The sequence below is a fragment of the Serinus canaria genome, chromosome 3 (genome assembly GCF_022539315.1).
Source record: "Serinus canaria isolate serCan28SL12 chromosome 3, serCan2020, whole genome shotgun sequence".
Taxonomy (NCBI): Eukaryota; Metazoa; Chordata; class Aves; order Passeriformes; family Fringillidae; genus Serinus; species Serinus canaria.
In genome coordinates, this window is record NC_066316.1 from 109,976,215 (window position 1) to 109,989,652 (window position 13,438).

Sequence of the window (13,438 nt, forward strand, 5' to 3'; positions counted from 1 at the left end):
TATCCAATCTAAAGCTCGCTCTTTCAGTTTGAAGCCATTCCCCTTTGTCCTATCACTCTAGACCTTTGTAAATAGTCTCTCTCTCCATCTTTTCCTGCAGCCTCCCTTCAGGTGCTCAAGTACCTAATTAAAGGTAGGAGGATGTTCTCCCCATGTCTACCATCCTATTTCCCTTTTTTTTTTTTTTTTTTTTTTTTTTTTTTTTTTTTTTTTTTTTTTTTCACTGCCAGCACCTCCCCTCAGTACCTGAGAAACAGGGCTGGGGTGCCCATAGTGAGATGAGAGCCCAGGTTCTGTTTTGATGGGGCGCATTTCCTCGGTGGTCGTGGTGCTGCTGCTGCTGCTGCTGGTGGAGCTGGTGGTTGGGGTAAGACTCTCGCTGCTGGATGGCCCTGGGGTAAAACCAGAGGGTAAAACAGGCTCTTTTCAAAGACCTTTCGGTACAGAGCTGTGCCCACTCACCCAGAAGTGAGTGTGGTAAAAATACATTTTAAAATAGTTAGGAAGGATATTCAGGTATTTTGACATCCCCCATTTTTTTAAAAATTGGCCTGTTTTGTCATTGGATCTCTCTAATTTGAGGGCACTGTGGTTAGAAATACAAGTGCACACACAAATACACATAACAAATTCCTTCATTCAATACTTACCTGCTGGTGCCTTTGTTTTGTTAAGGTTCTTAGGCTTGCGTTTCCTCGTCTGAATTCCCTCTTTTCTCATGGCTAAAGGCCTTGGAACCTGTGGGTCCAGATAGAAAAGCACATTGGTTTCTGAATGTGCTTAAGGTCATCTAAGAGAACATGATTCCAATTCTAACTTGTGGTCGACCTGGTTTAAAACAACAACAAGATGGAGCCCAAATTCCCTGGTCAAGGGCGATTCAAGATGTGCATCCAAATGGGAATAAGAAGGCAGATCACACCATGGTATTGAGTGTTTTAGGGCCAGAAGAGAACTACAGCTCATGTGTTTGTGCTTCTGACTTGCCTTTTTTACTAAAGTCCCTGAATTTATGTGGGAAGAATCTGGGCCTTGTTTTATTAGGTTTTAAGACTTATTTGCAAAGGGGACCTAATTAGTAAGTGAGACATACCCAGCATGTACACCCCCTTGCAGGTATAAACATGACATAACCTTGAGGGGGCCTAAACCCAAAAGGACAGCGGGAAAAGCAATTCCAGGAGAGCACAGAGCTATGTAAAGAACCCAGCCCCCAGCCTGGTGCCATGAGCACCCTCCCACAGCAAGGATTTACCCCATGGAGCTTCATGTAGAGCCCGCAGGCATTGCAGACAGGCTCCCCCTCGGCATTCCTGCGCCAGAGCGTGGTGGTCGTCGTGTGGCAGTTGGCACAGGAGAGCCCCACTCGGCGGGATGCTGACTGTGGGCACAACAGAGCAAGGAAACACATCAGCCCTGCAATGCCCTCACCAGCTGCACCCCACATCCCAGCCAGCTCACTCCACCACGCCTCAGAGTTCTCTCTCCTTTTGCCTCCCACATTTTTCTGGCTTTTTATCTTTTTGCCCCTTTGCAGTTGTCCAACTCCCTCTTTCTGCCCCTCTTGCCTTTCCACTGACTCTAGGAGGTCTCAGCTCTCCAAGGCCATTTCAGACATGAAATACAATCATAGGAAAAGACCTCCAAGACCATCGAGTCCAACCTGTGACTGATGGCCCCCCTGTCACCCTGCCCAGAGCACTGAGGGCCACATCCAGTTTTTCCTTGGACACCTCCAGGGGTGGGGACTCAGCACCTCCCTGGGCAGCCCCTGCCAATGCCTGACCACTGTTTCAGTGAAGAAATTCTTCTGGATGTCCAATGTGAACCTCTCCTGGCACAGCTTGAGGTTCTGTTCTCTCATCCAGTCCCTGTTTCCTGGCAGCAGAGCCCAACCCCCACCTGGCTGCCCCCTCCTGTCAGGGAGTTGTGGAGGGCCAGAGGGTCCCCCCTGAGCCTCCTTTCTCCAGAATCCCACATCACCTGAACAGAGCCCCAGATCTCCAGCAGCTCTAGTGGCAGCTTAGAGACCCCCTGCACATGTACACACCTACACTAAGATGTCTGGATCTCAGACCATCCTGTCTTTTCCAGATCCCAAGCCCTTCCAGACATCGTGGCTATCCCAAGAAAATGTTATCAATACCATAAATGTTACATATTCCTTTCTGGCTTTGGCTATGTTGTTTATAGAGCTCAAGGGGAAGATAAAAAAAGAGAAGCTTCCAGCAGCATTTTCTTCCTCTTGATAAAGAGGGATAATTAATAGCAAGTCTCACTAATGAATTAGTACAGGGAGCAGACCCAAAGTTCCTTTTCTGGGTAAACTGGTTTAGTCAGGCTCAGAAGGCAATGGGAGAAAGCAATGGGCTTGAAGCCATATAAAATACAAATCTTGAGCTGGGAAACAGTGGGAGATGGAGGGAGAAAAAGCCACATCCTCCACACCTGCCTGAGTTTTGCCATCATCCTTCAAAGCTCAGGCCTTAGAGGCCAGTAAATGAGAGAGGGAAGGTCCTGGGTGCCGGGGTGAGATCCTGCCTGGATCAGTCGGACTCTGGAAAGGCGTTTCACAAGAGGGCGCTCGGTGCCCGTGGCTGCTGGCAGTGCTCAGGCTGCCCGTGTCACTTTTGTCACTCGCAGGGGACGGCTGGGTTTGGGCACAGACAGCTGAGAGATGCAAAGAGTAGGGCAGTGTGGGGATGGAGCCTCGTGGAAAACAAGGCGTGTGGAAATCTGGCTTTCCGGTGGCTGCTCTTAGCTTGGGTTCATGATCATAGAATATTATGGAATCACAGAATGTTGTAGGGTCATGGAATTTTAAGGGGTTAGAAGACATCTTAAAGCTCATCTAGCCCTAGTCCCCTGCCATGAGCAGGGACACCTTCACTAGACCAGATTGCTCAAGGCCTTATCCAGCCTGGCTTTGAACACTCTCAGGGTTGGAGCATCCACACCTTCACTGGGTAGCCTATTCCAGACTCTCACCACCCTCACAGAGAAAAATTCTTACTAATACCAAACCTAAATTTCCCCTCTTAAAGTTGTACCCATTGCTCCTTTCCTATCACTCCAGTTCCTGATGAAGAGTCACAGATTCCCTGTAGGACCCTTCAGATACTGGACAGGGCTGTGAGGTCTCCACAAGACCTTCTCTTCTCCAGGTGGAACAGTCCCAACCTTCTCAGCCTGTCATGATGGACTCATGTCATTGGGAACACAGAGACCTTCCCAAAACCCCTCACCAAAACATGCAGGGAGCAGCAGATGATCAACACTGAGCTCCTAGAATCATGGAGTGGTTTGGGTTGGGAGGGACCTTAAAGATCATCCAGTTTCACGTCCTGCCATGAGCAAGGACACCTTCCACTATCCCAGGCTGGTCCAAGCCCCATCCACATTTGCCTTGGGCAATTCCAGGGATCCAGGGGCAGCCACAGCTTCTCTGGGCACCCTGTGCCAGGGTCTCAGCACCCTCACAGGGAAGAATTTCTTCCTAATATCCCATTTAAACCTGCTCTGTGAGTTTGAAACCATTCCCAGTTGTCCTGTCATCCTTGTAAATAGTGTCTCTCCATCTTTCCTATAGGCTTGCTTCAGGAAAGCTGCAATTAGGTCAACCCAAAGCGTTGTCTTTTCCAGGCTGAGCAATCCTGGTCCTATCCCCCAGGTTCCTTGTGCATACCTCACCCTGAACCCAGAGGCTTTGGGATGCTCTGACCTGCCCTGCAAGGGGGGGCTTCACCTCACCCAACAGATCTGGGAAGAGAGTATCCCAAAAAAGTACCCAGAAAAGTCACCAAGAAGTGAGGGGCTCACCCAGCTGTGACCAGGGACCCTGTGGGTAAGAGAAGATGGACTGGTGCTTTGCTGGAACTGGAAAGAGTTGCCATTCCTCCAAATATCCCAAAATCACCCTGTGTCCTACAGCCCCTTCCACTGCCTGCCCGAGTGTTTGAAGAACTGCTCTGGGCAGTACCAGGGCTTGGAGTATCCCAAGCATGAGAAAATCTGGCTTGTTTTGAAAGTTTGGACCTCAGCTGGGCAGATGGGAGTTGAAACACCCCTGGCATCTCCAGCTGGCTGAGATTTCTTTGCCTCCTCCTTCTCCTCCCACATGTGTGATCTTGACTTACCAGCCTCCTCTGGGGTTTGAACAGGGGCCGGTTGATGCCGTTCATCTTGTGGTAGAGCCCGCAGGCGTTGCAGAGGTAATGCCCCGTGCCGTCCCTCCTCCACAGCGGGGTGGACATGGCCCCACAGTTGACACATTCTCGCCCCTCCGAATAATCATCAAAGAATTCTGCTGCCAGGATGGGAGAGAAGGGAAAAGACTCCGTTAATCAGGTGGCTGTACCTGTAATTGCTGCTCTGCTTCTCAGTTTAGCCCAGAAGGGATATCTCAAGAAATTGCAAATATTCAGATTTTATGGGTTGCAAGAAACAGATCTTCCTTCCCCAAGGAAGCCCCCCCAGGATTATTGGGAAGAGGGACTTGTTTCCTTGCCATGGCTACAGGACTTCTGTGGCCACAGTGATATGCTGGGACACAGATACCCAGAGGCAGAAATAGAAACCTTTCCCTTCTGCTCTGATGTTATCCAGTTTTCAAGATTGGCCATAGCCAGGGCAAGCAGATCAGGGCAGGGGAACAACCCTGGTTACAATCAAGGCAGATTCCTGGGACCATGGACAAACACAAACCCCATAGAGCAGAACTGCCCAGAGCTCATGCAGCTGCATCTCTGCTGGGCAGGGAAAACCATTCCATGTGCCCTGCTCCCCATGGGAATGCTCCTCACTCATCCCTTCTGCTGGGGGAATGGCTGCAGGGGAGGAACCGCCAGGTTCCAGGGGACGTTTGTGAACCTCCAGGGGAGGTTTGTGTGCCTTCACTCCATTCTCTGCACAGAAAACATCTCCTGAGTTGCAGGAATCCACATGTACAACTTGAAGGTTCTCTGTCCATGGAAAGGGGTTGGAAATGGATGGTCTTTAAGGTCCCTTCCAACCCAAACCATTCAATTGTTCAAACCCAGCTCAGGCTGATAGCTAACAGGGATTGTTGGGAATTTATGTGTGTCAGAGACTCAGCTTTTGATGGAAATCTGTATTGTGCTTGATGCCACACTCCAGGGCTTGCTGCATTCACCCACTGCATTCCTGGTACATCCTGCTCTGGGGCTTGGCTGCAGCTGGGATGTGAGGGACAATTGGGCATGGAGTGATAGGAGAAGGGGGAATGCATTTAAACTGACAGAGGACAGGGTTAGTTCAGATGTTAGGGAGAAATTCTTCCCTGTGAGGGTGGGGAGTTCCTGGTACAGGTTTCACGGAGAAGCTGTGGCTGTTCCATCCCTGGAAGTGTCCAAGACCAGGCTGGAAAGGGCTTGCAGCAATCTGGGAGGGTGGAAGGTGTCCCCGCCCATGGCAGGGCTGTGGAATGAGATGAACTCTAAGGTCTTTTCCAACCCAAACCATTCTGTCATTCTCTGAACTGCCCTGGGCTGGGCTAGTCCAGTCCCTCTGCTGTGACAGAACCAGGAGGTTCAAAGGTCAGCACAACACAGCTCAAATGCATCATCCTTTGGAAAGACACAACTCCCTCCCCATTCCATACAAACCCTTCCAGAAACCAAGGACTTCACTGTCACTTTATTTTTTTGTTCACCTGCTTCTTACACAAAAATCTCAGCTTCCTGCTGGAAGACATTTGCTCCCCAAGGAGCGAACAAACAAAATTTGGTTTCTGGCTGAGTCTTGCCTCAGTCCTATGTGGATTCTCTGATGTCTAGCAAGGGTTATGTTCAGACGTGGCCTTATTTTCTCTTTTCCCCAGACTATTTTTGGAAGATCTGCAGGAAACTGCATAACTGTGAAGCGGCCAAAGGACAAAAAAAATTAACGAAGTGGCGCCAGTTAGCAGAGACAAATATTCACATGAGCCTAATTCTCCTTAGGAAATCTGGCTAAAAATGGCAGGAGATTACACCGTGTGCCCATGGGGAAATGGTAGAGAGCACTAATTTATTGTACCCAAGCAGCTCTGGATCCAGAAAAGCAGGAATCCAGTATCTTCCCAGCAATTTAGGAAAATCTCACTATCCTGGGACAATTCTGGTGGTTTCAAAAAGATGGGAGAATCCCTCCAGGTGATTTTTGTCCACATGGATTCAGTGATACCATAACCCTCACTTTCACCCTTAAAATGACAATTGAGTCACAGCCAAAATCTAGATCAAATAAACTTCCTTTGAAAAGAGAAGGGATTGGAACAGCTGGTCAGGAAAGAACTCGTTTCCTTGAAAAATCTCAAAAAAGGAAAACATTTCACTTTTTTTTTTTTTCATCTTAGAAGTTGTTGAGGTTTTTGATTATAATTTTCCAAAGAAAAAGCCGAAGTATTTTTGCAGTAATTTTTTTCCTATAAAAAATGCCTTCTTCTTTGAAAGTAATTCAGTACAGAATTGTGGACATAATCCATGGAAAATTTAGCAGAGCAGAGTTAATCAAAAGGTAATAGTTAAAACTTGAGTGATTTGAATTATGCCTGTGACTAATTACAAAATATGGTCTTTCTTGGAAATTTTTCCACCAAGAAACCAAAATATAAAAGTTTTTAATCAAAAACAAAGGAGAAAACTCCTAACAGTCCCTCAGAAATGTTAGGAATTGGACTAGTTCTTGAATAAGAAAGTCCCTCAAAAAATGTCAGGTATGGATATATTTCTGCTTTTAGAAAAATGTAAGTCTCCTACCTGCTGGCAATAAATAATTTGTGGCCAAGAGTTAAATGTTATTTCCCAGAGGGGGACACCCAGCTCTAGTACCATGTTATTTTCAGTGGTGGTTTCTCATCAACATCCAAAACACCAAACCTGCCCTTGAGACCTGCTCTCCTTTCCCATCTGCATTTGACTGATGTTCTTCCCTATTTCTTTGGTGCCTTTGGGTTGGGTTTTGGGGTTTTTCCCCAGTTTCCTTGGGACTTGGTCTGGAACATCTCTCTCAAGGGACTTCCACAGAATCACAGAATGGTTTGGATAGGAAGAGACCTTAAAGCCCATCTCATTCCAACCCCCTGCCATGAACAGGGGCACCTTAAATTATCCCAGCTTGCTCCAAGCCCCATCCATACTTTCATTGGTTGAAGTTTCCAAAACTCCCCTTCTGCTTCCGTGGCAATAACATTTGTGAGACTTTTCTCTATCAGCTGCAGGCAAAGGTGATCCTTGTGAACTTTCATAAACAGGAATCATTGGTGTTTGAGTCAGGGAAGGGACAGACTTTGTTCCCAGGGGACACCGAGGCTCCAGCAATGGGTGTCTCTCCCTAATCACAGCCCTATCAGATGGGTGTGTCCCCTCTGGGCACCACCCAGTGCTGAGTCAGATGACACCTGCCAAGTGCAGCCTCATTAAAAATATTCCTGCAGCCCTGACAGAGCAGGGACAGCCCCTTGACCTCGAGAGATATCACCTGGAGGAGAGATATCCTCACCTGCTTCAAAGAATGCTTTGGGATGGCACAGAAGGTGTCTTGAACACTGCTGGAAATTGGTTTAGAGATGAAGATATGAGCTTGGTGTGTGTCATTTATTGAACAAAGGTGTTTGGGCCCTAAGAAAGTGGGAAACAAGCGACTGGATTTCTTTCTAGAGGAAATGATATTTTTATAATTGTTATTTTGTATATATACAATTATATTTATATGTAATTTCACAGCACCAGTGAACTCCAGGATGAAGTTGCCAAAGGGAGCTTTCTGAGCTGTCCTTCTGGCCACACATCCCCCCTGCGCTGAAGAACCCTGAAGATCTACAAAATAATGAGAAAGGGTCACCTGAAGACCTGCAGCCTGTGCAGTTTGATGTGGGTGGGTGTTCAGGACCCAGGAAACCAAAATGTTCCCAGGGCTCAGAGCCCACAGGAGCTGGGATCTACCATCAGGCTGAGCTAAATTGGGCATGGAGGTCACTGGGCTTCAAATCCACTAATTGTTTAATTTGTCACTGTTATTAATAATGGGGATTAAGGAGAGTCCCCAGGAAAAAGCAGCAAAGTGTTTCCTTGGCTTTTGGCTCAGGGCTGGAGCTCTAAATCCTGGCATTATGAGATCCCCTGACACTTATTCCCTGTACTTTGCAGCCGGGAAAGGAAACGTTTATTCAGGCAGCAAATGGCCCGAGCGGCTCCCGGAGGGCCCTGAACAATGAGGGGGGAAGGAAAGGCTCCCCCAGTCGCACTCAGGGCAATAATTTCCGTTCTGTGGCACAGGAGCCACTGCCTGATAATGGAGATTTATGGGTCCATCCGGTGACCTCTGGAATGGCCTTTCTGCTGGAAAGATTTACTCCCTCTCCCTAAGCCAGGTACAGCCAGCACTGGGACAGGGTTGAGGAAAGGATTTGCTGATCGGGCTGAGAAGGATGTCAGCCTACGGCTGGGGGAGCCTCATGTGTGCTGAGTGGCCTCATCTTCCTCTTTGAATGTTCAGCTTCCCCACGTGCCTATGCCAAGCCCTTATCTTGTATCTTGGGATCATTCAGTCCTTTTTATGGGCTGGGTCCCTGGTGTTGGCTAATCCTGATGGCCTTCTACTTAATTCTTCATAAAACCCTGCCTTTAGTCAATGAAGGAGCTTCTCACATGAAAGCAGATCATGAAATCTCACTGAATGACCAGTGGAGAGGATGGATTGTGTCCCATCCCTATCCTGGTCATCAGCTTGCTGTGTAAAATGAGATTTTTTTCCCCTCACATCTACTGTTTATGAGCACTGCAAGGTCCCCAGGGCAGGAAATGTCATTTGTGTGTTGCACAACAGTCCGCTAATCTTGGGTGAGGCCTTGAGTACACTCATGTCAGAAATACTTTCCACAATGGGATATCCAGTCCCCAGGGAGCCAGGAGTGACTCCTGAGTGGGACACGTGGGTCTAGTAGGGAAAAAAGAATTCTTGGATGTGGCCCTTCGTGACACTTGGTTGTTGGGAGGTGTCCTTCACATCCACTGAAATTGGCCTGTACGGACAGTGCTGAGGTCATCAAAAAAGCAGATTGGAGCTGGTCCTGCCAGCCCCCACCTCCAGCACCTCTGGCTCACCAAAAGTCTGAGGAATTTCGCCTTCCCAAACAGGAGAACCAGATACCCACTTGCAACTCAACCAAAGGCTTGAGCCTGGAGCATGGCTTGAAGTGACTTCTTCCTACCATCTCTGCAACACCCAGCTCTGCCAGCCTGGCACTAAATCCATTCCTGAGTCCAGACCTTTGGGCTTTCTTTAGGAACCCATCCCTGGAAGTGGTCCAGGCCAGGTTGGATGGAGCTTGGAGCAACTTGAGGTAGTGGAAGGTGTTCCTTCCCATGGCAGGGTGTAGAACTGGATGAGCTTTAATGTCCCTTCCAACCCTAAACATTCTGTGATTAAATTTCTTTGCACAGGGAAGATCATCTTGAATGCATAAACCTGATGGATCAGGAACATAAGGGTTGATAACAGAAAAAGGAAGGATTTTGAATCCTTCAGTTCAGCACCAGCATCCATTTTCTGAATTTCTCTTCCCAAACCATCCTGTGGAAGGGGACAAAGAGCCCTCCCTACCCTGGTTTGGGTCAGACCCTCCTGCATGAGAAAGAGTGAGGTTGTCTTCTACTTCCCTCCAACCCCCTCCTGCCTTCACCCTCTCTGGATGGAAAGAGACTTCCATTAATATAGCGCTGGAGTTTTGTTTACAGCTGGAGAGATATTTGATATCAACAATTCCCCCTGCTGAAGTGTCTTCTCAACCCAATGAAGCAACTCAGCAAAGGAGGAACTGTCCTTCAAACACAGCCAGGCCACTTAGAGGCTCTAAACACAGCCTGAGAGCAGTTTTCCCAGCAGAGAAGCAGTTTCCTAAAACAATTTGTTATGATAAGAGGTGAGAGCCACGATCCTGTGTATACACAAACCCCAAATGGACTCTCGGGGGCACTCGCAGCTGAGGCAAAGGACATGGACACCCTGGAATCCCACCCAGGACACCCTCACCTTCTGCTTCAAGGGACAGCCACAACACCATGCCAGGGGAAAGAGGATTTACCATTCTCAGCCACTCTGTCCCAAATCCCAAAATTTTTCCCATTAAAAAGTGGCAGTTTGGAAATTCTTCCTATTCTTCAAGCCTTTTGGGGTCCTTTAAACCAGCACTTTGCTGCAGCTAGGGGAGCTGAAAGTCACATCTTCTTTTTCTCTGGGATGGGTTGAGGTGTTTCCATGAATTGCATGATTACAGAAGCTGAAGTTTCAAGGGGAAAAACCCACCAAAAAGTTTCTGGTGAGATCACATCCCATCTAAAAGGGCTGGTTGGTCCAGGACTGGGGCAGAGAAGGAAAAAAAAAAAGAGGAGACAAAAGGGGAATGGGCAGGGAGTGACTGGGCAAATTTTAAAACCCCAAATGTATGCATGGGGGAGCTTTGTAGCCAAAAAAAAGCTGTCATTGAGACTTTCCTGTGTCCATGGGGTCATCACCATCTTAGCACACAGGCTGGGATCAGAAAGTAAGGATGGAGCTAATGGAGCCAAGGGTGTTGCTGTAAAAACAGTTTTTGCTCATTGGCTTTTCCCCCTCTGCTCCCTCTTCTCTTCCTGTTTTCTCTCAGACAGAATTAGGGGAAAATTCACCCAGGGTTTTAGAGATTAATGGGATCTAAACACAGGGAGAGCAGGACAGCACCTGTCCGAGCAGTGCCCATCTCTGGGCTGGGAGCTGTGGGAATGTGGCTCCCTGCTCTCCCCTGGTCTGGGTAAACAAAAGGCATCACCCATGTGATTGAGGATCTGCAGGAAATGGGGAACCGGGTAAATTCCCCCCACTTAGCCAGAAACATGGTTTTAAGCAAAAAGCATCATTGTGCAGCCTCACAGACATGGCTTGGTGCCATCCCAGAAAGTTTTAGGGTTTATCTGACACATCTGTGGTGGAGAAAATGGCTGTGTACCCAGTTAGCTGCCTGGGCCAAACAGTTTTCCCTCTGAAAACATAAAGACCCTACTTATTGCTGAGGAAACATTCATCCTACAGTCTGGCTTTTCAAATGGCAAAGAAATCTGCTTTTTCCCCGGCTTCGTGAAACACCACAGCGAGCCATTTCCCGTGCAACCCTTCCCAGGCCAAATGTTTCACGTCAAGGCAAAGGGAACATTGTGTCCCTCCCCTGCAGCACTCCCTGCTCTGCCTGCAGCAAGCCAAGGTCTGTGGCACACACCATTGCCAGCAGCCAGGAATACTCCTTTTCCTTCATGGATATGTTTTCTGTGCTTTGAAGGACGGTGGAGGTGGAAGCAGCCAAAGGACCAGCTGAGATCGTGTGCAGGAGGGCCACGATGGGAAGGTTGGGCAAATTCTGGGCCTGGCTTGGAGTTCAGTCTTGGCTCAGCATTAGGATGCCCTTGAGCAAGGCTTTTCATCTCATGGTGACACTGTTCTTTCCCCATGACAAGGAGTGACACTGGAGGGGGGCGAGAGGAAAGCTTTCAAAAGCCACAGCTGGAGATAAGAAATTGATGGGAGAAGGATGGGTGGAAAGAAGCTGGATTCCTCTAAATCAGATCTAAACAGTACTTTGGGAAGGGGCAGGAGCTGGGGGCACAGACAATCTGGTTGCTTGGAAAAGCACTGACAGCTCCTCAGCACACAAAAACCACCAGAGCCCAAACCATCCAGCCCCATGGTTATCCCAGAGCTGAGTGGAAAGAGAGTCCACACACACATTGGAGGACCATGTCCCACATCCCGAAGGTGCACAGCCTGCTCTGAAGGAGACAAGAATGCAGGCATCCCTGAGGGTCTTTTGGTGGGAACCTCTTGGCCATCTTTTTGAGACAACCTGGTGTCCAACAGCAGCTTCTGCTGACTGTCAAGTTGTGCCTGGGTGAACTCCCACCCACCAAGGTGACCTTCCCTTCCTTACTCCTCCTCGCAGTTCTTACACTTGTAAATATCCGAGGCTCCTCTGATAAACAGAAGATTCCTCCGCTTATCGACTGTCCAAATATTTTTTAACAAATCTCAGATTAGCATGGAGAGCCCAGGGAATGGGCAAGATGGGGTCAGCCACAGCCTGGGGTCTGCTTGGCAGGAGGCACCTGGAAATGGTCTTTCTCTCTTTTGACAAAGGAAAAAGAGCCACAGCCTTGCCCTCCTTGAAATGTGGCCCATCTCCAAGTGGATGTACCTGTTGAGACTCTTCTTTGATGGCCTCATGGAAGGGACAGTGGGGAAAAAATAAAGAGGATCAGAAAAGCTTGGGATTTGCAGTGCCATGGTCCCTCCTGGGCAGCTCTTTCTGAGTTGGGAACAGTTAATGGATCATGTGCAGCCATTCTTGGTGTCCCCACAGGGGATCACAAGCAGGTGTGCTGTGGAGTCCTGCCAAGCTGCTGCTCTGTGGCTGAGCCATGGGAATTGGCCTTGTGGCTACAGGGTAACTGGTGAGCCCGGGCCAGCTACTGGGTAGGTGGTGAAGCCTGACCCTAAGCCCAACCAGCAGAGTCTGGCCCTGTTCAAATGTTCTGAAACCCCAATCACACCCAAACTTCTTCCCAGGAGCTGCACCAGGATATGCTGGGCTCAGACTGAGATGCTCTGTGCTTGGACCATGCCAGGGGCTGACAATTATCACAGAATCACAGAATATCCTGAGATAGAAGGGATCCACAGGGAACAATGAGTCCAACCCCTGCTTCTGCACAGGACAACCCCAAGATGATTCTTCACCAGTGACTGAAGATTATGGTCTGTTGGGTTTTCATTAGGAGATGGGGGAATGTGCATCCTTGGGCATTCCGAAGCCTCATCCACACGCCCTCAGCCACTGCTGAGTTGGTTGTCCTGCTAGGAATCTTAAAACGTGCATTTCTACAGTCCTACAACTCCAGAAACTCCAAGTTTGGGGTGAGGTCTTTTTTTCCCAGATCAGAAGGACAGACATTTATCTAAAGCAAACAGGCAAAATCTTTCTTGTAGAAATACAATATTACAATTATATTATTGTTATTGTATTTGTGGACATGTGTTATACATATATATAAACATATATATTTGTATATATACACATAACATGTCCTAGAATCACAGAATGGTTTGGGTTGGAAAGGATCTTAAATATCATTTAGTTCCAGACCCTCGTCCATAGGCAGGGATGCCTGGGATGTCTTTGAGAATGCCATTGTAGCAAGTTAGGAATCATCTCCAATCAATTCTTTCTGGTTTTGCCATCAAAATTATTATTATTCTGTGACCTTATAGAACTTAGCTATATAGAATGGTGTGTGAATATATATTTATATAAATGTGCACAAATGTACATGTATATATTTTTAAAAACTCATTTTTTCTGTGTTAAACACATATGATCTATTAAAACACCTCACTTTATAAATATAAAACACAT

At 47.8% G+C, this 13,438-nt stretch overlaps 1 protein-coding gene across 3 annotated transcripts in view; it reads right to left on the minus strand.

Moving 5' to 3' along the window:
* Positions 1–13,438, minus strand: part of GATA4 (GATA binding protein 4) — a 30,131-nt gene that overhangs the window by 4,892 nt on the left and 11,801 nt on the right. For 2 of the 3 annotated variants that reach the window (XM_018922547.3, XM_030236210.2), the window contains 4 exons: positions 4,137–4,306; positions 1,256–1,381; positions 651–738; positions 247–392 (listed from right to left, as the gene is read on the minus strand). In XM_018922547.3, coding sequence (XP_018778092.1) covers positions 247–392; positions 651–738; positions 1,256–1,381; positions 4,137–4,306 — 530 coding nt within the window. The remainder of the gene's footprint in view (positions 1–246; positions 393–650; positions 739–1,255; positions 1,382–4,136; positions 4,307–13,438) is intronic. The other variant, XM_030236211.2, reaches the window with a different exon arrangement.